Source organism: Rhipicephalus sanguineus, chromosome 1, assembly GCF_013339695.2.
Source record: "Rhipicephalus sanguineus isolate Rsan-2018 chromosome 1, BIME_Rsan_1.4, whole genome shotgun sequence".
NCBI lineage: Eukaryota > Metazoa > Arthropoda > Arachnida > Ixodida > Ixodidae > Rhipicephalus > Rhipicephalus sanguineus.
This window is the reverse complement of record NC_051176.1, coordinates 148,925,771-148,951,045: the sequence shown is the minus strand read 5'-3', so window position 1 is coordinate 148,951,045 and position 25,275 is coordinate 148,925,771. Positions and strand designations below refer to the sequence as shown.

At 45.6% G+C, this 25,275-nt stretch overlaps 1 protein-coding gene across 2 annotated transcripts in view; it reads right to left on the bottom strand.

The window, feature by feature from the left end:
* The window catches only part of LOC119400125 (casein kinase II subunit beta), a 33,978-nt gene that overhangs the window by 4,790 nt on the left and 3,913 nt on the right, over nucleotides 1-25,275 (bottom strand). For both annotated transcript variants that reach the window (XM_037667089.2, XM_037667098.2), the window contains exons 4-6: nucleotides 24,975-25,090; nucleotides 21,650-21,725; nucleotides 13,844-14,033 (exon numbers count right to left, since the gene is read on the bottom strand). In XM_037667089.2, the coding sequence (XP_037523017.1) occupies nucleotides 13,844-14,033; nucleotides 21,650-21,725; nucleotides 24,975-25,090 (382 nt within the window). The remainder of the gene's footprint in view (nucleotides 1-13,843; nucleotides 14,034-21,649; nucleotides 21,726-24,974; nucleotides 25,091-25,275) is intronic.

Sequence of the window (25,275 nt, the reverse complement as noted above, 5' to 3'; positions counted from 1 at the left end):
GAACATGCATAATTGTGTTCTTTAAACCATGCCTTAAGACACCGGCCTGTCTGGTCGATGTATTCTTTGTTGCAACACAGCGGAATGCAGCACACAACTCCATCTGTGCAATCCACAAACCTATTCCTATGCTTGACATAGCAATCGTTCCCCTTCCTTACACTTTCAGATAGCCATGAAGTCATACCAACTAGCCCCCATAGCAGCTTTACTTGACTGTAGGTTAGTTGCCTCCCACCTTCTACATTCATAGTGTCTGGACCTCAGATGGCTCACTATGGGTCGGCAGTAAAGCTTGACCCTAGCACACGAGATGGCATTTTTCTTTTATTTTATTTCAATGTATGTTAAAGCACTTAAATGTATTGTAACAGATGGTTAAATGGCAAATGACACGAACAGGATAATACACACAAGGCACATCTTAGTCCTCTTCAATGTACTACTAATGCACATAAAGATTGCTTTGTAAATAGGAAAATTAAATTCGTAAGCAATACCTTGTTTTTTTTTTAGTTATTAGACAGTACTATTTAATGAAACATTGTTCGACAATTTGATTATTTAAGTTCTTTCATTCATTGATGACATAAAGCATCACTGCACTAAAGCTATGCAGCAGCTGTACATCAGCGCAAGCAGTTGCATCAGTGCATCCAATGCACTGATGAAACTGTTTCGCCAGCTTTATTTTACATAGCCATTACTTATTTACTGCAAGTCACACACCACCTGTCTGCTGTCTACCTTATTGTGTCTTCAAGTCTGTTGCCTTTTGTTTCTTGATCCTTTTCCACCACCGCTACATGTGCACATATATTCACAAAAGTATGTTTGGCAGCGTAGTGCCAGCTTGCTCTAAATGTGAGGCACCCAGTAGACTATGTTTCAGAGCTGCGAAAATGCAAGATATTAAATTTATGAATAGTAGGGTATATTCAGCTAGCATCCAGCATTTTTGCATCACCAGACACTGTGTCAGTGTCACGTCGGGAACAATCGCTTTCAGTGGTTTTCATTAGTAAGCGTAAACAATGTCGTTATTTAGCATACTGTGTGGTCGGCCTGTGTCACTTAGGGGCCAGTAACTCATTTGCCATTTCATGGTGCACCTTTGACGATCTTGTTATTTTGCCAGAGTCAATACTGCCAGGGTTGCCAGATTTGGCTACTTTGCAGCAATTTGGCTACTTTTTAGGGCCGGTGGTGGCACAAAAAAAAAAAGACTTCTTGGCTGCTTTCTTGTTTGCTCAATTTGAACCAAATTATCATTATCTGGTGACGTTGCAACCACTGGCGTTCAAGTATGCGGTGTCAGAATGTGGCAGCCAAGGCATCTTTTCGGCTCCCAAAATTGAATTTGGCACTTGCATTACACACACACACACACACACACACACAAAAAAAAAGAGCTTTTGGATATGTGGCTGGGACACGGTGAAAACTGTTGCATGGCGCCTCATTTTGCCGATCACCTGTTGCTGAATGCAACTTTAAAGCGTAATTGGAAGTGAACCAGGACAATTGATTAGAAAACATACATCCGACGAACTGCTTGTGTCATTGCATAGAATTAGGTACGGACTGTGGCTCAAGGATATTAACTGCTCGTATTTTGACATCACGCAAGAGATGATAGCGAAACTACAATTTATGCTTCAGTCCCAGCAACTGTGATTTTGAGCACACTCATACCATACTCATTTTTATTGCCCCCACTAGACCGTTACTTCTATTCATTTAAGAAAAGTCATGCAGGATGCATGAAGAGAGCGTACTTTTTGTAGCAACGCAAGAACTGTCATCCTGCATGAAATGATTGTTGAAGTCAACAATTTATGCTTGAATTTCAGCAATTCTGATTTTGAAGCGTTCACGTTGTACTTGTTTACATATTCACCAATTTCACACATGTGAGGCTACTTTTGGCTACTTTTGCTACCCTTGGCTCAAATATGCTACTTGGCTAGTTTTTCCAATTTTTTTTCGGCTTTCGACATGGCAACCCTGAATACTGCCAGAGCCATCCGGGACAGGCATTAGCGCACTCGCTGCTGACATCAATAAGTTTATATAATGGCTTCGAAGGAGCCGTAACGCTAATACTGAAATTAAAGGGACACTAAAAGCAAATATTAAGTCGACGCTGATCGTTGAAATAGCGGTCCAGAAACCTCGCAGTGCTACTTTTGTGCCAAAGAAGTGCTTATTTTGAAATAAAATCACATTTTAGTGGTCTGCATCGCGTTAGCGCACTTCAAATCACCCGCCTGAAAGCAGTCTTTCTCACGTCACTGTTGCCGTGCCCAACGTTGCCCACCTTTACTGTGCGGCGGCGTGCACTGGCAGCGTGCGCCATTCGGGCATCCGGCATCATCATATGCATGCGGCATTTTGTCGAACTTTCTGTCAGAGCAACTTTCACGAGCGCGCAAAACACACGCGGCAGTACGCGATACCGAAACTACCACTGAGACGCAACCGCGTGAGCGAAGCAGGGCGCCGGGCGAAGCGCAGTTCGGCGAAAACGCAACCTGCGAACCACGCGCGCCATTCGCCATGGCAACGCCAAAGAGGTTCTTTTTTCCATGAATCAAACAGAAACGAACAAGCAGCATTTTATTAGGTCTCTTGATGCACGGAAGGTCCTTTTTTTTTTACTGCAGCTAGTTTGATTACGAGTTATTAATTGTAGTCGGACTCTCTCACGTCACCGGCATCATTTCCAAAATGTCCTGCTCGTGACGTTCATCGTGTGATGCATTTAGCTTAATTTCTCGGTAAGTAGGGCACTGCTGTTGATAATATTGCTGTTTTAGACATTGTCATACATTGAGCTCTCACTCTGACATAAATTGTTATTTGCCTTTAGTGTCCCTTTAACATGACCAATGAGAGTAGACCACTGGCAGAATGTCCTCTGATGATGCCTGCCTTATGGCTGGTTCAACATTTATTGGCTGGTTTAACAGTTAGGCTAGAATTCAGTTGTATATAGTGGAGCATCAGCAGGGGCACAAGGAACCTTAAAGGGGTACTGACACAAATTTTGGTATGGCATTTTATTGCTGCAATACGTTGCTGGAGGACCATCAGTCATAACACGGCACATTGCTTGCTGCAGCGCGCGACAGATAATTAATTACAGTCTGTTTATTACCAACCAGACTCTGTTTCAGTTTGGGAGAGCTCAGAGAATGCCAAGCCGCTGTGTGCAACTAACACCATTTAGTGCCTGAAACAGCACACAGAACTGTGACGCACTTCCGCGCTGCCTGCACCGTTTCACGTTCTTTCACCTGCTGCATGTGTTGTGTGATGTCGTTGCCATCATCGTCATCTGGTGGCAACGACTTTCTTGAGGCTTCCGCACTTTCGCTGTGGGCACAGACCACAAGCAGCCACCAAATAGTAGCCTGCTGGCACAAGCGCAGCAAAAGGGCAATGGTGACTATGACATCATTTAGCAGCACCAGCTCGGAGATCAGCTGCAGTGTTGACGTCCCGGAAGAAGTTAAGGGTCACTTTCAAGTTACTTTAGATGATGTCAATGTCGCAAGGTGCAGCGTATCACACACATGAACTTCAAAATTCATATAAATTACCTTCCAAGCTACATTCGCTGTTGAAATATGGTAGATGATATATGCATATACGAAAATGATAGGTGTAACCTTAAGGGACAAGAAGAGAGCAGAGTGGGTCAGGGAACAAATGGGTGTTAAGGACATCTTAGTCGAAATCAAGAAGAAGAAATGGACACAGACAGGACATGTAGCGCGTAGGCAAGATAACTGCTGGTAATTAAGAATAACTGACTGGATTCCAAGAGAAAGGCCAACGTGCAAGGGGGAGACAAAGTTAGGTTAGCAGATAAGATTAAGAAGTTTGCAGGTACAGTCGAGCCCGACTATATCGAACCCGTTTATATCAAATTATCCCGTATATCGAACAATTTCTAAACACGGTAAATTTACATTGAGAATATATAGCAAAAGTTACTTTTACATCAAACGAAAATAGCAACGACAACCGATATATCAAACTCCATGTGCCTCAAAAGTGCCCCAGCAAGTTGGCTTTCCCTCGCGGTGGCGGGGAAAACTGCCGGCGCCACCCTAGAAAAAGTGGTTTAGACCCGGTTGTGCACGGGCGAACACCCCCCTGCAAGAAATGATCCTGGCCCGCTCGCAGCGCTTACAGCCAATCAGAGGCCGTCGTGCTTTCTCCGAGGCGCGGAGGCGGTAGAAGTGAGCGCCATTTTTTCTTTCTTTATGCTTGTGTGCCTGCTGCTGCCGGTTTTCCTTGAGTCCTCATTCAGTGTGGTCCGTGCTCGTGGTGTTGCCTGTTGGTGCTCTGTGAACTTTATTGGCACGCTGTCGTCATGGCTTGTGCAAAGAGGCAGAATTTGCCGTTCGCCGCGAAACTCGAAATCATAAATCGGGTCGAGCGCGGTTAAAAGAAGTCCGACGTCGCCGCCGTGTACAAAATTCCAAGGAGCACCTTGAGTACTATCCTGAAGAACAAGGCAGACATCAGGGCCAAGTCGGACAAAAGGCCTAATGCCCGTGGCGCCCGACGTGTGCGCACTGCTGTGTACGAAGATGTTGAAGCGGCTGTTTACAAATGGTTTGTGGACGTTCGGTCGCGAAACATCCCGGTGTCCGGCCCTATGATCGAGCAGAAAGCCAAGGACCTTGCTTTCCTGCTTGGCAGGAACGATTTCCAAGGCGGTTCAGGCTGGCTCCAACGGTTCAAAGAACGGCACGACATCGTTGGCAAAGCTGTTACAAGTGAAAGCAGAGCGGCGGACCTGGACAGCGTAGACAAATGGCTCGAGGAAAACTGGCGAGATATCGCAGCAAGATATCAAGCCCACGATATCTTCAATGCCGATGAAACCGCTCTATTTTGGCAAATGTTGCCAAACAAGACACTAGCGTGTCGTGGCGACAAGACTTGCGGCGGCAAGGCAAACAAAGCTCGTGTGTCCGTGCTGTTGGCAGCTAATTTAGACGGATCGAAAAAGCTTCGACCTCTGGTTTTCGGGAAAAGCACGGCACCGCGGTGTTTTCGAAATGCGCTGTTGCTTCCAGTTACCTAACGAGCAAACTCAAAAGCGTGGATGACCGGGGAGCTTTTCGGCAGGTGGCTATCATCGTGGAATGATGATTTGGTAAGCGAAAATCGCAAGGTGTGCCTGCTCGTGGACAATTGTTCATCGCACAACTGCAGTACGACCTTCAGTAACATCGAGCTGCGTTTTTTGCCCCCAAACACTACGTCTGTACTGCAACCACTGGATCAAGGCATTATACGCGCACTGAAAGCCGGCTATCGGAAGCGCCTGGTGGAGAGGCTGCTGCAGAACCTTCGTGTTGGCAGGGAGCTTAAAGGGACACTAAAGGCAAATATTAAGTCGCAGTTGATTGTTGAAATAGTGGTCCAGAAACCTCGTAGTGCTGCTTTTGTGCGAAGGAAGTGCTTATTTTGAAATAAAATCACGTTTTTAGTGGTCCGCACCGCGTTAGCGCGCTTCAAATCTCCCGCCTGAAAATACGACTTTCATACGTCGCTGCTGCCATGCCCAACGTTGCCCGCTTTTACTGCGCGGCCGCCGACACTAGTAGCAGCCGAGCGGAAGTAGCGGGACCCACAGTAGCAACAACGGCGCTGCGGCAAAGACTTGCTCGGATGGGCACATTCACAGCCTTCACCAAGTTGCGGTTGGTCTCGTAATCCTCAGTACGAAAGTGCAGCGAGCACACACGCAGGTTTTGACTGTTTAGCACAGTGGCGCAATGGCATGACACTAAGCCACTTCGAGCGTAAGGGTTCATTCCGCGGCACCCGGTGAAAAGACACACCGGTTCCTTGCTGCAGCACTGGCATTGTGCACCATTCGGGCATCCGGCAATATCACACGCATGCGGCATTTTGTCGAACTTTCTGTCAGAGCGACTTTCACGAGCGCGCAAAACACGCACGGCAGTACGCGATCCCGAAACTACCACTGAGACGGGTGAGGCGCAGTTCGGAGAAAACGGAACCTTTGAACCACGCGGGCCGTTCCCCATGGCAACACCACGGAGGTTTTGTTTTCCATGAATCAAGCGGAAACGAACAAACAGCATTTTATTACGTCTTTTGATGCTCGGAATGTTCTTTTTTTTACTGCTGCTTAGGCATGCCGGCTTCCGCATGCCTGGTGATGACACCCCAAATTCCGATGACAGCACTGAAGACACCGCAGGTGTTTCCGCCGAAGTTTGGAGAGAGCTGGCAGAGTTCCCGGGAGCTATCGACGGATCGACATTTGACGAGTTCGTCAGTACGGACGATGATGTCGCTATCATGGGTGAGCTACAAGATGAGGACTACGTTGCAGACGTCGTGCCGACCACGAGCCAAAGCGACAGCAATAAGGAAATTGACGATGGCCCATTGCCTACATCCTCCGAAGTGATTAGTGCACTTGCGTTGGTCCGGCGCTATTGCGTAAATGTGGAAGGTTGCGGCCTCAGCTGCTCCGACTCGTTGGACAACGTGGAGGCGTGCGTGCTGTCGCAGGCAGCGAAGTCGTTGACACAGAAGAAAATCTAGGACTATTTTGTTCCAAAGTAGGGCACGCAAGTAAGCCACCATATTAATAAAGTACTTTTCTTATTGTTATGTGTAGAGCTGTGCGAATAGCAAAATTTTGGGTGCGAAGCGAATCGAATAATTTTCGAATCGTTCGAAGTGAAATTACAGAAAAAGTTGCAGAGAATCCCTAAGTATGTTCTGAAGGAAAGAAGATGATTCTTAAGAGTTCGTTTTCTTTGTTAGACACAATATTAACCCCTTCAGGGTTTTCGCCGTACATGTACGGCAGAAGCTTCCTGGTACCAAAGGGTTTTCGTCGTACATGTACGGCATAGCGTTTATTTTTAAAACGCGCGCCTTTTTCGATCATTTCTCTTGTTTGGCCTGTGCTTCAACACTTCGGGAATATGTGGAATTTTCTTCATGCGCCGATGTCTCTCCGTTGTATTTTTTTTTTCGCTTCCCAAAACGGCGCGCCGCCAATCGCTTGCCCATCCGAGCGCGTTCGCGGTGCAGCTGGTTTAAAGTGCGCGCCTTTTTCGGTGATTTCTCTTGCTTGGCATGTGCTGCCACGCTTCGGGAATACGTGGAATTTTTTTCATGCGCCGATGTCTCTCCGTTGTTGCTTTTTTTATGCTTCGCAAAATGGCGCGCCGCGCGCCGGCTATCGCTTGCGCAACCGAGAGCGCCCGCGGCGCGGTTTGGTTTCAAACGCGCGCCTTCTCCCATTTCTCTTGCTTAGAATGTGCTGCCACGCTTCGGGAATACGTGTAATTTTTTTAATGCGCCAATGTCTCTCCGTCTTTTTTTGTTTTCTTTCCAAAGAGGCGCGGCGGCTTGTAGTCTCGCATCAGCACGCGCGCACGCGGTCCGGCTCGTTTCGGTTTCGTCCTTCGGGTGGTTTTCGCTTCTTGCGCCCGCAGAGCGGATGGCTGTTTGGTTTCTAATCTCTCAAAGGGTGACCGCTTGTTACTCTCTCATTTATTGCACCCCGGCGCGCGATTACATCTGTTTCCGCGCGGCGCTAAATTACACAAACGACGCCGCCGTGATTGCGTTTCCTGTTTTGGGTTCTCGGAAAAACTAACTACGTCTTGTTGGCGATAAGACGAAGTATTGCTGTAGCTTTTTCACTCGTTTTGCTTTCCGGACGGGCGCAGAACCATAGAGTTTTCTTCCGTGCGCTCACTAACGCAGTTCGCTCACGCTATGGAAGCGCGCGTCGGTTGCGCTGCTGCCGGTGAGTCGAGCAGCGATTCTTCCGATGCGGACTATTCCCCAATTGCCGATCAGAATCTGATTCATTGGATTTCAGTTCGTCAGACGAGGAGTTTTGACGAGTTCAGACTCCGATGACGATCAAGGAGCGACATCTGAAACGCGTGCGCGGGGAGCCATGCTTCAAAGACTATCACACGCTGAAAAGTGTTTAGTGTTTGAGCACGAGCGTTTTTAACCGGAAACGTAGTCTGGTACGCTTATTTTTGTATGTTTGTGAGCTATGTTTAATGCAATGCATAATTTTTATTCATAAAAAACTGTGAAGTTTCTTTTTTTTAGGATTCTGCTTGATTTTACTACGAATAAACCATATGTATGTAGCAACAAAACTGATTTTTTTGTCACTTTACGGTCACGAAAAAAAATTTTAGACAATTTTTTTCTTAAATAGAATCGTCTGAAGAATTTATTTCAGCAATAAAAAAATTACACATTTTTGGACTGCATTTCGCGAAAAAATTCGACCCTCAAAGGGTTAATGAGAACTAACAGACAATAACGCCAAGGAAAGTATAGGGGGTGTTATGTGTAGTATTTAGAATATAAATGTGAAGAAAGTAAAGTGGACGAAAAGATAACCTACCGCCGGCAGGGACCGAACCTGCGACCTTCGAATAACGCGTCCGATGCTCTACCACTGAGCTACGGCGGCGGTCATCCTCCCGTACACTTTATGGGGTATATATGTGCATTTAAACCTTGGAGTGTTAGTCAGCGCCAATTGCAGCCATGGCGGCGAGTGTGGAACACTCTTTTTCTGCCTTTATGGCGTCACGTAGCACGTGATCTTTTTACGAGCTGGCAGCTGACCAATAATCCCTCGCATACTACCTGAAGGCATCAAGTCTGCCAGAACGAGACCCTTGCTATGAATGAAGGAAAGAAGATGATTCTTAAGAGTTCGTTTTCTTTGTTAGACACAATATTAATGAGAACTAACAGACAATAACGCCAAGGAAAGTATAGGGGGTGTTATGTGTAGTATTTAGAATATAAATGTGAAGAAAGTAAAGTGGACGAAAAGATAACCTGCCGCCGGCAGGGACCGAACCTGTTTCTTTTCGCTAGGTTGATGAAGCGCTGGTGAGGCCATATTTTATAGTTGTCTTTCTTATCAAGAATGAGGCAATGTAGAGGCCGAATTGTATTTGGTGCAACCAAAGTGTTGCCGACAACACTTTACATGTGATAGGCAGAGATGCCATTTCCTCAGCCTCTCCTCCTCTTTCAACTTCCCTGGAAGCCCAACTGATGTGGCGGACAAGGGTGTGCTCCCTTCAAGTCCGGGGTTCCAAATCTGCCTCATAGACGTCGATATATAAGAACATATGAAATTTTGGATGCTAAAAAGCTTCGGCGTCTGATTTTTCGGACTTCCTACCCAAATTTCAGGTCCAAAACAGCATTAACTGAGACCCCACCTCTGCCACATCTTTCATCTCCATGTTGGAAATAACGTTTTCTTGAGTTAATACATTTGCGACTGTAGCGGAGTTTGAAAGGCAGCTTTGCCGCAATACGGGGATGTGATGAGGTGGAGCATACTGAAAATCTAGGGACCACTTCCAAACGGACGTTGACTGTCTCTTGGCCAAGTTCGACCGTAACGGACCTTGAAAGGCAGCTTTGCCGCAATACGGGGGTGTGAGGAGGTGAAGCATATTGAAAATCTGAAGGGGTCACTTTCAACCGGACGTTGACTGCATTTGTCTTTGGCAAGTTCGAATAGTTCGAATAGTAAAATTCCAGTGCGAATCGAATCGAATAGCAAACACTATTTGAAAATTATTCGAAATTTCCAATATTCGCACACCCCTAGTTATGTGCCTTTGTGTCAAAATCCTATAGCGGGCCTATATCGAATTATGCCATATATCAAACTAATAAACGTTTTTTGGCGAGTTCGATATACCCGGGTTCAACTGTATAACGTGGCAGCAGCAAGCACAGGACTGGGTTGAGTGGCGGAACATGGGAGAGGCCTTTGCCCTGCAGTGGGCGTAGTCAGGCTGATGATAATAAATGATACGCATGTTCACGGGAATCGACCCCGCAGGCTAGAAGTCACATGTAAAGTGTTGTCGGCAACAACCCCTTTAACTTTCACAGCCTATGGGTGGTGAAGGTGTACACCCATCATGGCAGTCAACATTATTGCAATGCTACCAAAGTTTGGACTTGCTCACCTAATCAAGTCCAGTGTTTTGATAACCTCGACACAGCTTTCAGCGGCACACTGCTCAACGGTGCCATGACCAGTGAACGCTGGAAATGTGGCAGCTAAGACAAAGTTTCCTTTTTTTGTGTGCATATTATATGCCCCGAAACCTTCAAAGCTTCTCTGAGTGTATAATCAAGATCTTGTGTTACATACTCTATGCATGTTTTTTTAATCGCACATTCTGCTTTGTTTCTTAACCCCTTGAGGGTTTTCGCCGTACATTTTTGGCAGAAGCTTCCTGGTACCAAAGGGTTTTCGTCGTACATGTACGGCATAGCGTTTATTTTTAAAACGCACGCCGTTTTTGATCATTTCTCTTCCTTGGCCTGTGCTGCTACACTTCGGGAATACGTGGAATTTTTTTCAGGCGCCGATGCCTCTCCGTTGTATTTTTTCTTTGCTTCCGAAAACGGCCCGCCGCCTGTCGCTTGCCCATCCGAGCGCGTTCGCGGTGCAGCTGGTTTAAAGTGTGCGCCTTTTTCGATCATTTCTCTTGCTTTGCATGTGCTGCCACGCTTCGGGAATACGTGGAATTTTTTTCATGCGCCGATCATTCTCCGTTGTTGCTTTTTTTATGCTTCGCAAAACGGCGCGCCGCACGCCGGCTATTGCTTGCGCAACCGAGCGCGCCCGCGGCGCGGTTGGTTCCAAACGTGCGCCTTCTTAGATCATTTCTCTTGCTTGGAATGTGCTGCCACGCTTCAGGAATACTATGTGGAATTATTTCAATGCGCCGTTGTCTCTCCGTCTTTTTTTTTTCAAGGCGGCGCGGCGGCTTTCACTTGCGCATCAGAACGCGCGCACGCAGTCCGGCTGGTTTCGGTTTCGTCCTTCGGGTGGTTTTCCCTTCTTGCGCCTGCGAAGCTGATGGCTGTTTGGTTTCTAATCTCTCAAAGGGTGACCGCCTGTGACTCTCGTTTATTGCTCCCCGGGGCGCGATTACATCTGTTTCCATGCGGCGCTAAATTACACAAACGGCGCCGCCGTGACTGCGTTTCCTGTTTTGGGGTCTCGGAAAAACTAAGTACGTCTTATTAGCGAAAAGACGAAGGATTACTGTAGCTTTTTCACTCGTTTTGCTTTCCGGACGGGCGCACAACCATAGTTTTCTTCCGTGCGCTCACGACGCAGTTCGCTTACGCTATGGAAGCGCGCGCCGGTTGCTCTGCTGCCGGTGAGTCGAGCAACGATTCTTCCGATGCTGACTATTCCCGAAGTGCCGAATCAGAATCTGATTAATTGGATTTCAGTTTGTCAGATCAGGATTTTTTGACGAGTTCAGATTCCGATGACGATCAAGGAGGGACATCTGAAAAGCGTGCGTGGCGAGCCATGCTTCAAAGACTATCACACGCTGAAAAGTTTTTAGTGTTAGAGCACGAATATTTTAACCGGAAAAGTACTCTTGTGCGCTTATGTTTGTATGTCTGTGAGCTATGTTTAATACAATGCATAATTTTTATTTATAAAAATCTGTTACGTTTATTTTTTAAGATTTTGCTTGATTTTACTACGAATAAACCATGTGTATGTAACAACAAAAATTATCGTTTTGTCACTTTACGGTCACGAAAAAAAGTTTTAGACAATTTTTTTCTGAAATAGAATCGTCTGAAGAATTTATTTCAGCAATAAAAAAATTACACATTTTTGGACTGGATTTCGCGAAAAAATTCGACCCTCAAAGGGTTAATTTGTCTCTCCCTGTTGTAGTAATTTTTTTTTTGCAATAAACCGCAACAAAAAGTTGACCCTCTCTTATATACCGGTCATTGCCAGAAGAACTTCAGAAGTCTGGCCACTATGGGCAACTGAAGTCAACCGGCTCCATCGCCATCACAATCATCAGTGTCGCTTTGTTTACTTCCAGCCTTGTGCCATAGGCGGACTCATTTCGCGTTTCTGTTGTTTTGTGAATCTAGTTGGATTCTGCACAGCTTTTTTTTTCATGCTATTTGTGAAAATAACCAGTGGCCGACGACAGCTCACCGTAGCATTCAAGAAAACAGCGATCGAGTTTGCGAAGGTGTGTGAAAGATGCGTTGGGATGCTAGCGAAAGGCGAATGTGAGTAAGAGCTGTGAGTCAAACAATAACTGAAATTTTATCTTTGCACTGGTATTCTCGCTGCTCCATCTCGCCCGATACTCTTTCTAGTTACTTCTTGCGTTGCTGGCAGCACTGATTACAGTGCACATACAGGTACGATCAATGGGCAGATCGAGTGCACCACAGAAGCAATCGCTACTGGTGGACGCAGGAGGATCACATCACAACACGCAGCAATCAGAAGAGAACTTTGTTTCGGTGCCTGACCGCAGCATATCTAGAGCTGGAGACGAAAGTTGCAGTTTATATGGGAGCAGTGCTCGCGTCATGATTGCTACTGGTAACTTCAGTGTGCATCCAAATTAAAACTGTCACGATGGTTGCGATGTTTTACAAATCAAGAAGCGTTTCACTAGGCAGTTTTATAATAGCGTACGAAAAGACAGCGGTCACTGCAGCCACCCGTAACTTAACAGGGGCCCGCAAGAGGTTAACGTATGACGCGGTGGCAACAAACGCTAACACAAAGCATTGCGTACGCTAATTGTTTGGTTCATCGTATGCAGTCGTAGGTGCAGAGGATGGAGTCAGCAAGGCTTTATGCTGCCTCCTATTTCTATTTCACTTTTTTTACGTCAGTGCCATTCTGGCGCCGTGGAAGTGCCCGAAAAGTGAGCGACCTCGCTCACAGAGTCCGAAATCTGCGTGCGGTGCTCACTGATCTAGGGTATCTTCATCGCGTGTAAAGTGGAGTGGGGCATTCCACTTTATCACTATAACATCACAATAACATCACCCCGCTCGGGAGGCCTGCCTTCGAAGCAGACAGGAAACGGCCCGCCCGTCTTTAACGAGCATGAAAAGACGCGTGCACGCATTTGCTTGGAGGGGGGGAGGGGTGGTGTCGCACGAGAAGCAACTTTGAACTTTGAATCTAAGGGCGCGGTCGCGATCTCTGGCGCGCTCGCGCTATCTCGACAGCCATCACAGCGGGCGGCTCGTATTATACTCTTCTTCGTGCGGCACTCTCAACGCGAAGTGACTATGCGGTGAGCATCCCTCCCTGGAGCGGCCGTATTCTCTTACACCAGCGTTTTGTAGTTACGCGAGATCGGATACAAAACAGTTAGCTGCCAGCCTCACTTTGTATGACACTACAATTTGTTGCTATCGCATTCATTGCTTCGCCCTTGCAGTGAAAGTGTGACTTTTTACTGAGAGACGACATCAGGTGTGCATGCACAATTAGGAAGAGCATGTTATGTCCTATGACAGTGGCCCCTTCCGGTTCCCGACACCTTTGCATTGCAGAGGAGCTGACTTTTGGGATCCGCTGCAAATGAATCGGCGCATGACAGCGATGGTTTGATGCCGCAAGATAATCAATGTGGCAGCGGTGGTGGCATAAATTAATGCCGTTTACAATCTGCAAACAGAGCAGAAAGTCTGAAAAGTTTGACTCCAAAGAGTTTCAGTGTCCGAAATTTCAGACGTCCTTATACAGTGACTATGAGGGGCATGTGGCAGTGCTGCAAAAGCGCCCGAATGATCAGGCATGTCCGAAAAATTGGTCACTGACTCTATGAGGTGCGCGTAGAGTCTAGTACTATTTTCCAAAAAATAGTAAAAGTGAATTTTGGGTGTGTACTGGGCACAAGTTATTGACTTTGCATGAATACAGCATCTTTGAGTAAATATGTGAACTTACCGGGGCACGAACTGACTGGTGGGCCTCTTGGGACGGTACTCCGGGTGCACCATGAACAGCATGTGAGGGAAGCCTGTGCCAAAGTAGGCGCCATCCGTGTGGTGGTGCCGAGATGACTTAGGTCCATACACATCCATGCACTTGGGGCAGTAAGACTTTACCATTGCTTCTCCAGGTACATCCGAAAGCCCTGTTGTCCATAACAATGCATGCACAAGTTACCTATTCAACTCTGTTACCAACTTCCCCACAGGCAAGGTTAACTGAATAAGCTTGAAACAATTCACACTAACCAGAAAACATCATACCTATTCAAATATCTATATTTGGACACAATTTTAAAAAGACAGGAGAGGCCCCACCCAGACGACCAAAGCATGACTGCAGATTGCCTCTGCGACTAAAGAAATAGTCCCGCTCGTGTGCCGGATGACGGAGTCGCCAGTCGTCCAGCTCATGACGTCAGTCTAGAGACTGAGCATGCCCATTGATGTAGGCTCATATTCATTCGCCTTTGAAAAGGAAATGCCACTTGCCTTCTGAAGTTGTATGAAACTACAGTTTAGCAGTTTTGAAGTTGCTGACAACTTTGACCTCACAGTGGAGTGACTTTTTAAAATTAAATTTTCATGAAAACTCCCCTCACCATTTTTGTCATTTACAACATTAAATACGATAACCCAGCAATGAATTATGAATTTTCCACAATGAGATAATTAGCAATGCCTTACTGTACAACAGACTCCAGTTAAATCAAACCCAGCCGGTTAAGCTGTCCTTTTCAGACAAGAAAAAATGGTGATAACTGAAAAGTTGGTTTGTTTCATAAAGGCCAGGCGCAAGAATTATCCCTTTGACAAGAACCACTAATTCTGTTAGGCTGAACTTCCACAGCTGATACTGATGCCTGCTACTCAGCTGAGAGAGAAGTACGGATTGAAAGTGCTTGTGGGAATAGTGTTCTACAGGCAAGGCCACACCAGGGCTAAAAAAAAATACTATTCACGTCATTCTGCTAGGAAAAGCAGTTGAGCAAAAACATACCTGCCAAGTTTGGAGAAACGGAAGACCGCAAGGGGGGGGGTGTACTGCGATAGCAATTATATGTACATTAGGCAGTTTTAGAACAGCGTACGCAAAGCTTTGCGCTGGCTTTTAGCACAACTGCGCCTGCGTGTGCGTCGTACGCTAAGCGCTTGCGAACTCCCGGTGAGTGACGGAAATAGCGGGCCGCAAACGCTAACGCTAACTTAGCGTACGCAATTCTAAAACTGCCTACTGTCAGCGGGATTTTGCGGTCGCCGCTGATCTGTACAGAGTCCAAACCGATAACATCGCTTACGCATCGTCTGTTTCACGTGCGAGTAAATGCGCGCTAGCGCTAGGGACCAACGCGGTTGAAGCAGAGATGAAACGACCCGGCCGTCACCGTCGCGCGAAGGGCACATGCGATAGCATCGCTCCGCGTGCGAGGCCTGTCGTCGCTTGCTTACCAGTTATTTCGTTGGGCAAGGGACCATAAGGGGCGCCGTTGAGACGGGGACGGTCGCGAGCGCTGGCGAACGCGCTATCTCGACAGACATCGGCTACCCTTTTAAGGGGAGACACTGGTCTGGGAGGCGGAAAAATTTTGAAAAAAACAATTTTCTCAACTATTTTTTTTTATAATCTAGAAGGTCTAAAAAAGTCATTTCCAAAATATTACAGACATGTAGTGCATACTTGTCGACTTATTTGGTCTTGAAGTCAGTTTCCTGACCATTTTTGCTCACCAAAGCACCTCAAAAAGTCCCATTCAATAGCGCATTGTGCAGGAACCACATTAAGTAGCACAGCCATTTTGGTCTCATTTGAAACACACACTTTTCTATTAGCTGTTCTTAGCACAAGAACGCTTTTCATCTAGCAGAGGCGAAGCCATTGCGCTTAAAAAAAAAAAGTGCTCGCACAGCATTGGTGCATTTCTATCACACGGGGTAAATTATTCCTTCCATCTTGGATGCTTGAGGATGCTTCTGCTAGACAGTGGTGCATCGTCGCATTGTCCGCCATTTTGCGGAGATGCCTAATTGATGACAGTGCAATGGCAGGCAGTCGTTAGAAGTTCAGAATTGCTCATGCATTCGGGAGGAAGTGATATCGGCAGCTGCAAGAATGCAGCATATCACCAGCGAGACCAGTGTCAAAAGAAACCATACTAAGAAGAATAATGATGACTATGTTCCTGGTGGCTTCTACTATCCTAAGAACACCAATTCAGGCCTTTTCCAGTTCAAAATAAGTGCCCACCATGTTTCTAAACTTCTTTTCTCATTTTCTCAAAATCATATTTTTCATCACATTATAGGCTGTTGCCCACAATATCTTTTGATGTAGCGGTCAGATTTTGATAATTTTTGCGGTATTTGAAAGCTTATGCATCGATTAGTGCAAGAAAACCAAGAAATTACAACGTTTTTCTTAATAACTGTGATTTAAGTAGCAGTAAAATTAAGCAACAATTTCTGATTTCTCATTAGTGTACTTGTTAAGGCCATACCTTTTGAATGGATACAGCTAAAAATTAAGTTATGGTTATGTTGCACTCTCTGGTCTTTATAGGATGCAGTGATATCAAATTCATAAAGGTATTTTGTGAGAAAGCTGTCAAAAGTCTGGGCAGAATGCAAGTGTATGGAACAGTCAATATCTTACAATCCGTGCACGATAGACAAAAAGTAATTGCATATTTGTTTTCAGCAGTTGAAAATACATATTGTGCGTAAATTTCAGCCAGAAATACTAAAAATTGAGACAAGCAATTTTCAGACCAGTGTCTCCCCTTAAGTGCTGGACTGCGGCGCAAAGTGCACAGCTACTTCATGCGCAATGAAACCGAGTTGAACCTTTACCATCGTTAAAAAGAAGAAGAAGAATCCTTTCTACTACGTGGCGAGACAACTTTGCTCATGTGGCCTGACAAAGCACTGGACGCGCGGGGCAAAACTGGATTTCCGGGAGATTTCTCTATGACCCGTACAACCGGGAGAAACGTTCAAAATCCGGGAGTCTCCCGCGTAATGCGGGAGACTTGGCAGGTATGCAAAAATCTAAGCATTGGTGTTGTTGAAACGCTATGTGTTTGCCAAAGTGCAGTCATCTTTAATCCGCATAAATCTATCGAGCTGTCAAAAAAGAGATGGTGATACTGGATGAGGCAAGTGCCAGTAAATTAAAAGCATGGCACTGATATAAGCAAACTGCTGCAAATAAGTCTGGGCTAAATAATGCCTCCTAGCACATGCATCCACGATCCTTCTTTCCTTCTTTCTCTCCCTTTTCTATACAAGTTGTCCTGTGTAACTTGGACCAAGACTTAAAAAATGAAAAGCGCGTCGCACGCGAATTGAACTGAACGCATACTATTCACAATAGCCTAGAGTTACTCAGGCTATTTTTTATTTTCCCCTTATCTAAATCATTAGTTATGTTTAATTACCCAACTTTTTAATTATTAGCTAAATGCCCAAGCGCGGACTTGTACAGAAGCTCCAGAAACTACCGATTGAATAGTTTTCACCGATTGTAAATGAAAAAAAGAAAAATCCACGTGACAGAGCACTCGCGCACTGATATCGTGCGCGTGCAATCGGTGAACAAGGTCACCTGCAGCGAGACTATGGGCACACGGATGTGGCAGAGTGTTTTGATGGTGGCTGGCATCTGTGCCAGCTTTAGTAGGATGACTGCGCAAATGCACGCTGCTGGCCGAGAGCTGCCGAGCCCACTGATAACACGCTTGAGAGCAGCACGATATCATGCACGAGCGCTCCATCATGTGGCTTTCTTAACCCTTTGAGGGTTTTCGCTGTACATGTACGGCAACACTAACAGGCACCAAAGGGTTTTCGCTGTACATGTACAACATGCCTGTATGTTTAAAACGCGTGCCTTTTTCGATCATTTCTCTTACTTGACACGTGCTGCCACACTTTGAGAATACGTGGCATTTTTTTCATGCGCCAATGTCTCTCCGTTTTCTTTCTTTCCAAAGCAGTGCGCCAGCTTTCTGTTGTGCACCCGGGCGCGCAAGTGCGGTGTGGCTGGTTTCGGTTTCGTCCTTTGGGTGGTTATCGCTTCTCGCGCCCACAAAGCTGATGGCTGTCTGGTTTCTAATCCCTCAAGGTGCGACTGCTTGTTACTATTGTTTATTGCTCCCCGGGGCACGATTACATCTGTTTTCGTGCAGCGCTAAATTACACAAACGGTGCTGCCGTGGTTGCGTTTTCTATTTTGGGGACTGAAAAACAACTCCGTCTCGTTGGCGATAACACGAAGGATTGTTATAGCTTTTTCACTCGTTTTGCTTTCCAGACTGACGCACAACCATACAGTTTTCTTCCGTGCGCTCGCTCATGCAGTTCGCTTACGCTATAGAAGTGCGCGCCGGTTGCTCTGCTACTAGTGAGTTGAGCGGCGATTCTTCCGATGTAGACTATTCCCCAAGTGTATATTTGTATGTCTGTGAGCTACGTTTAATTCAATGCACAATTTTTTTTTATTTTATAAAAAAATCGTGTAAGTGTTTTTTCTAGGATTTTGCTTCATGTTATGAATAAACCATGTGTATGTAACAACAAAAATTATTTTTTTTGTCACTTTAACGTCACACAAAATATTTTAGACAATTTTTTTCTTAAATATACTCGTCTGAATAATTTAATTCAGCAATAAAAAAATTACACATTTTTGCAGTGCGCTTCGCGAAAAAATTTGACCCTCAAAGGGTTAATATTGAGAATGCTTTGCAACATGGAAAAAAGGACTATGTGAGCCATATCTGACAAGTCTTTCATTTCTTAAGTCTTGGTTCAAATTACACGGGACAAACTGTATACAGTTGCTGATGGATTTTTCGGACTCCAAAAATTCGGACTTGTTGGATATTTTGGACTTTATTAATGCACCGTCAAGGTTCCCATAGCATTAATGCATTTTCGTGTCCGATTTTTCAGACAAACTTATGCCCTAAAGTTCGATTTTTCGGACCAAATAGCTCGTTCTGAGCCATGCCGCTCAATTTGGAAGCCGCCATGTTAGATTTTCTGTTGGCTTGGTCAAGTTTGGCTTCCAGTGGCTAGTTGCGTTGCCTCCAAGACTGGAAGTGTGCACAATCTTCCGGTGTCCTATCTTCCTTGGCAGGAAAAACTGTCTAGGGGATGCAACTTTTCTTTTTCAGTCAGCCTTATCGTCATCATTAATACGCCGGTAGGTTTTTTAACATATTTGTGTGATTGTTTTTCCCATGGAGGATGGAAAAGAATGTGGTTTTTCCGGTTGTCATTCCGCACGTGGTTGTGTTGGTGTCGTGTCGAGTGTTTTTGAGCTGTTGTGCGCGTCACATGTTCCCTGCTGTTGCGGTTGCTCAGTAGCACTCAGTTAACGTGCACGTCCTGAAACATGCGGGTTCGATCGCAGCCGCGGCGATAGTGTTTCGATGGAGGTAAAATGCTGGAGGCTCGCATAGTGTGTGATGTCAGTGCAGGTTAAGAACCCCAGACTGCATCGTTAAATCTCACCAAACAGACGAGACGTTGCGTGCATCTTTTTGCGACCTACATCAAGTTTTGTTAGCTTGGTGCCATGGAACCACCAACTATGCTGCCCGCAACGGTCGGCGGCAGTGATTGCCAAAGCACTGATGTTGTTACCGTAGCCCAAATACAACCAAATCTGTTTGTCCCCAAGCACAGCATGAAGCAGGGCATCATTGGGGGTCTTTCTAGGCTGTTCTAATCCAAATAAACTTCATTTTCATGTCTTAACCATTTTTCGGACTGTTCGATTTTTCAGACTATTTCGCAGACCCTGCAAGGTCCGGAAAATCGGTCGGAGACTGTATTTCTAAGCAGGAAATAAACGAAACTCCTTTTGCCCTGCAATATTGGTCTGGTTTTCGCAATGTAGCTGGCAACCTCTGGCTGGTAGAACGTAGAACTGGCGATGAGGATTCTGGTGCGTCAAAGAGGCCCGTGCACAATGATTTCTCAGAATGAACCACCACTAGCCATGGCCCACAGGCTACTGGAATCCTAAGATGAAAAAGATAAATTGTGGGTGTACTTATTGAAGGTTGAGGCTCAGCCTGAAGTGAATGGTGTGAAAGACTACTAAGATAAGAGAGCCCTGCTGACAGCTATGCTTGAAGCAAACATGACAAATTTTTAATGGAAAAGTGGCACCACGGAAGCCTGAAACCCTGACCTGCGAAGCAGCTACTATGAATCGTTGCCGAATGAAATTTCTGAAGTTTCAAATTCTTTCATTGTTGTGAGCAAGAAGGGGAATCGGTACATGCATTCAATGTGACAATACAACAGATGGCACAGAATTGGAATTATTGCGACAGCAATTATATGATACTCCAGGCGCATTTTTGTCGTTGCCTTCGGCATCATGTTCAGTATAAAGTTCGAACTGATAATATCGCACTGCACTTCACATGTTCTATGTGTTCTATGTGTTAGTGAAAGTATGCGAGGGCTGCTGATGGTCGCGGCTCAAGCAGAGATGAAACATGCCGGGCTAGCCACTTACGCCGCAAGAAGGGCATATGGAGAGGTAGCAGTGGGGGTTGAGCGTCTCCAGTAGGAAATCCATACTTTGACCGGGCAGACGTGGTCTTTAACTGTTGCGCACGCCATATAGGTATTTAGAGGGGATCCGCAGACGGCCCATACCTTTGCAAGAGTTATGTTTTCATCATGAAGTTTGTGTCGAAGCCCTACACAGCACGACGGTCGCTTCACTCGCTGCAGCAACAGCCGTGTTTCCTACACCAGGTCACATGCTAAAGCAGCGAGTTGCTAGTCTTACTTCGTATAACATTCCAAGTTGTTGCTATCGCATTAATTGCTTTGCCCTTGCAGCGAAGGTGTTACTTTTTTTTTTCTAATTATGCTGGGCAGAATAAAGTGGTGGTACTGTGTATGGCATCAAGTCTAGGAATGTGCAGGTGCAGCTGCTAGCAAGAAAAGATCTCAATCTGTATGTATCTTTAATTAGTACCAGGTGCCATACTGCCTATTGCTTTTTTTAAATAAAGGTGAGGTGTCACATGCATTAGCAGATTAAAAAGGCATGCCCACTGGATTCTGGAGGGGCAGAGAATGAGTCACTATGTTATTTGACACCCCACTTTGCTAAGAGGGGCTCATGGAGGAGGGCAGATACGGGAGATTGCCTGTATATACTTGGGACTCTTCGGAGTATGTGCACATTATAAAAACAAAGTACTATATAAAGGTAGCCTTGCAGGGCAGTTTGTATCTCGGTGTACCACTGGGACCAAACCACAAATGCAACTCATCTGCAGAAATGGCAGAGCAAGAAAAGGTAGAATGGTTGCTGCAGATGGTGCTACCTTTACATCACATAATGTTGCAACAAACATTTTCAGATTTAATCAGAAGAGAGTACACAGCTGCACAACACAAATAGTGCTGCACGATACCTACTGCCGAATGTCATGCCTGAATAAAATTAAGCGATTGATCAAGGTTTCTCTGAGAGTATCTGGCTCTCTCAGTGATGGTGTATACATCGCTCTTACATAATGCTTTATGTTCACAATGGATGGAATGGAAGTTATCACATTATTGATTCAGTATTTCATCTGATCCTGCACATGTAACACGAACTTGTGAATAATGACTAAATTAAATTCAAGGATTGAACAGAACAAGACAATATTCAATTAGTTATTTAAAAGTATTGCACAACTGCACACACCAGCTCAAACTATCCAAAACTATGGGTCTAACTCACCAATTGGGAGCATCTGCTGACTTTCACAGTACACCCTGGGACAGTAACCAAAGTCTCCATTTTGGTACTTCTCAATCTGTATGTAAAAGGTCAGACGCAGCATAAGACACTAAGCTCTGAGACTGGCTACCAAACAAACAAACTGAACAGACCAGTCCTTTAGAAGCACCTTATGCACCAAATTCTGCTCCCACAGTGTTGTCACATGCTAGTATAGCACAGCTAGCACCATCTAGGCATGGTAATGGAAAACTATAGTTTTCATTAACAGGTTCTAAAGCAAGAAATAAACAATGGTTGCTTGTCTGCCTAATAGAGGGGGCCACCCTAGATTCTCAGAAGATGCCAGCTTCTACTCGTGACACCAGGTGAATGAAAAAACAGTACACCTATAAACCTCCATAGGTGCTGAAGCATGCAAGAAGTGGACTATGGCAGGCACCTTGTGGCTGTACTGAAGTTAGCTGAAAGAAGCAGATGCATCGGGCTTGCATATGCGGCTTGCGGCTGCCATTTTCATCCTGTATTTATGCATTAAAGAGGCCCTCCAACACTTTAAAGGCCCTACTTTTTATTTCTGGGTTGTGTAGACCGATGGCTGGGGATAATATTAGCATAGGTCTAAGCACCCATATCAGATGATTTAGTATTTTAATCACGCAATAAAGTCACTACATCGCTGCCGACCACATCAGCACGTAGTGGCGCTTGCCAGAACTATTGTGGGCGGAATGACTGAGAAGAGCGCAAGCCTATGACTGGATAAGTGTAACGTTAAAAGAGATTGTGGCTTGGCATCAGAGCTGAGATTACTATAGAACACGTTTTCTTTTCTGTACTTTTTCATTGAACCCCGAAAAGACGCCATGGCAACAAGAAAGATCACTACAACTACAAAGCACGACAGATGCGCTGGCTGCCATTTTGCCTCTGGATTTCTTGCTTGCATGGGTCAGATGTCCATACAAAAGGCTTCTCTCCCCTCCTCTTGCTCCTGTATGTTTGTGAGCTGCCTCTTTCCGCACATGCGGTGCACTCTTGATTGTTGTTGAAGCAGTACAAATAATCCCCTTCAGTGAATTGATGCCGCTGCACCCTTTTAGTTATTTGGGCAGCTTACTGAACAACCCGCGAAACAACTTTGCGCAGTCCCAGGATGCTCAACTGGTAGGGGCAATCGTGCTTCACTGCCCTTGTCGATCCACACATTCCCTTCTAAGACAGAGGAGCGAGTGATACGGAGTGTCGTTGCAAGGAATGGCAGACAAAGAGTCGCATCGAAGCAGTAGTGCCTGCTCAAATTCTGACAAGTCAGATGTCAGGCACCACGTTTGTTACTATTGCAACGGCATCAACAATACGTTGGACAGGGGAAGCAACGATAGATGTCTGCATGTCTAGTGGGCCGTGAATGCTCCTGGGCAAACCAAGTCAGAACCTGCAACCACTGCAAGGTGTTGCCCTGTAGAGCAAAGCCGGCTGCTCGCGTGCTCTACACTGACATAGACGGGACTGTACACCCCTATTTACAGAATTGACAACAGCCTTTATATACCTCCAAGAAACAAAGGATGTGAAAAGTAACATCAAGTGCCCTTCACGAGCTGCATCACAGGAGTATATGACATTCTGGGCTGCAGCAGTTTCTACATGGGCCAAACAGGATGCTGCCTCGCTGACTGCCTCTGAGAGCACGCCAACAAAGTTAAACAGAAGTATGGCAGCAATTTAGCCTTACATTGCACGTCATGTAAGTGCAAACTGGATTTCAATCTAGTCACCATCATGGAAAGGCATGAGCATCAGCGCACATGCAACGTTGAGGCCTTTTGTCACTGTTAAGCGTGGCCCTTTAAGTGCCAGTTCAATCCAACTATACTTGACAAGAAAACCAGATATTTAAAGGGGCCCTCCAACACTTTTTGGACATGGTGAGAAAACACTGCCGATTGGTAGTCGAGGCTCCTGTGAACACGTGAGCCAAATATTATAGCACTACACGTGAGAATGAACTTACAATTACGTTCCAAAGGCAGCTAGAAATCGCCCACTCTTCTTTCGGCTAATTCAGTGATAGACCGGCCCGACTACATCATAGATGGAGAGACACAGCCACTGGCTGATCTGATGATTCGTTTGCTGCATAGTTAAGTGCTCGCCACAAAGTGCTGCCATGTACCTACACCAAGCTCTATGGTGCTAGAATTACACCAGCGTGCTCGTGATCATGATGATCACTCTGAAAGTGAGTAGGTGCGTTGAAAGAAAAAAAAGAAAAAGTGCTCAAGGTCATGAAGCATGTTGACGTAGCTTCTGGCCCCTTTGTCGTCACCCCGTGTAGCTATCAGTGCGCTTGTTGGGAGAAAAGGATAGAGAAGGCGCTTAAAGCATGCAACAAATCCCTAGAACTCTGCTCGTACTTTATGGATTAAAAAATTTTTTGCGGCAATAGATTCACGAGGCAATGAATTCAGATAGTGAGGTCAGTTGATTACTTGGAAAAATGTTGCAGGGCCTCTTTAAAGGAGTACTGACACGATTTTGAAGTGCAACAAAACGGACGTTTTTGGTTTCCTTGGCATGTAGTGTTAACGCTCTCCCCACACCGCATCCGGGAAACACGTATAAATATTTAAGTTTGATTTTCAAAGTTTTCATCTCCCAGCATCTGCAAGGCAGCTTCACCGCATGCAGAGCCCTATGACGTTTCAAGTCGGCTCACTTGGTTTGCGAAATCTGGGTCCTGCATGCAGCCTAAATCACAGAAATCGCTGTCGGAGGCACTGGACGACAGTTCACTCATCATGAACCACGTTCGACTGACAGCAAAGGACAGCAGGTGCATATTTCGTGGGTTGCTGTCTGCCCGTGACGTCACGGGCCGACTTGACACGTCACTACGAAGCCGCCCTCTCGAAACCGAAACCGAAACTGCTGGTTGAAAGAAGCGGTATTAAAAATATATGTAATGCATCCCCAGGCACCAAGACACTCTTTTTAGGGTTATCGACACCCGTGCTTTCATTTAGAGCAACAATCCGAAAAATTTTAAAATTCATGTCAGTACTCCTTTAACACCTTTCTGCCTTCGCATGCCAGGAACCATAAGCCATTCACTTTTCTATGCTTGCCCCGTGTTCTTTTTTTCACTGCCATTTCTGCCTACACATTTCACGCTCACCAATTCAACTTTTGTTGTAAGTCAGTGCCTGTGTCATGTGTACCGTTAATATGTGCCTCCGTTCTTGGCTGTTTACAGTGTACTATGTGTTTGTATCAACAAGACTGGCTAACCATCATTTTGAAGGGAAACTGATGCACTTACCATGAGAGCAATGCCTCGGTTTGTGAGAATGTAACGGGCATGGATGAGGCCATAGAGCATCTCCGCAGCCTGCTCTATTAGATCACTCTGATTGGGGTTGTCGTCCAGTTCGTCATCTGGTACAAGAAAGCAGGAACGAGGCTTGACATACTCTCACAAATTATCATAAAATGATGCGCTATTAACCACCGAAGTAACTGCTACGTGACATGAACCATAACACAAACCGTAACATTTCAAGCTTCATTATTTCCTAGGGCTGCCAGAGACTGAAATGGCCTGCCCCACAATGCTGCTGCCA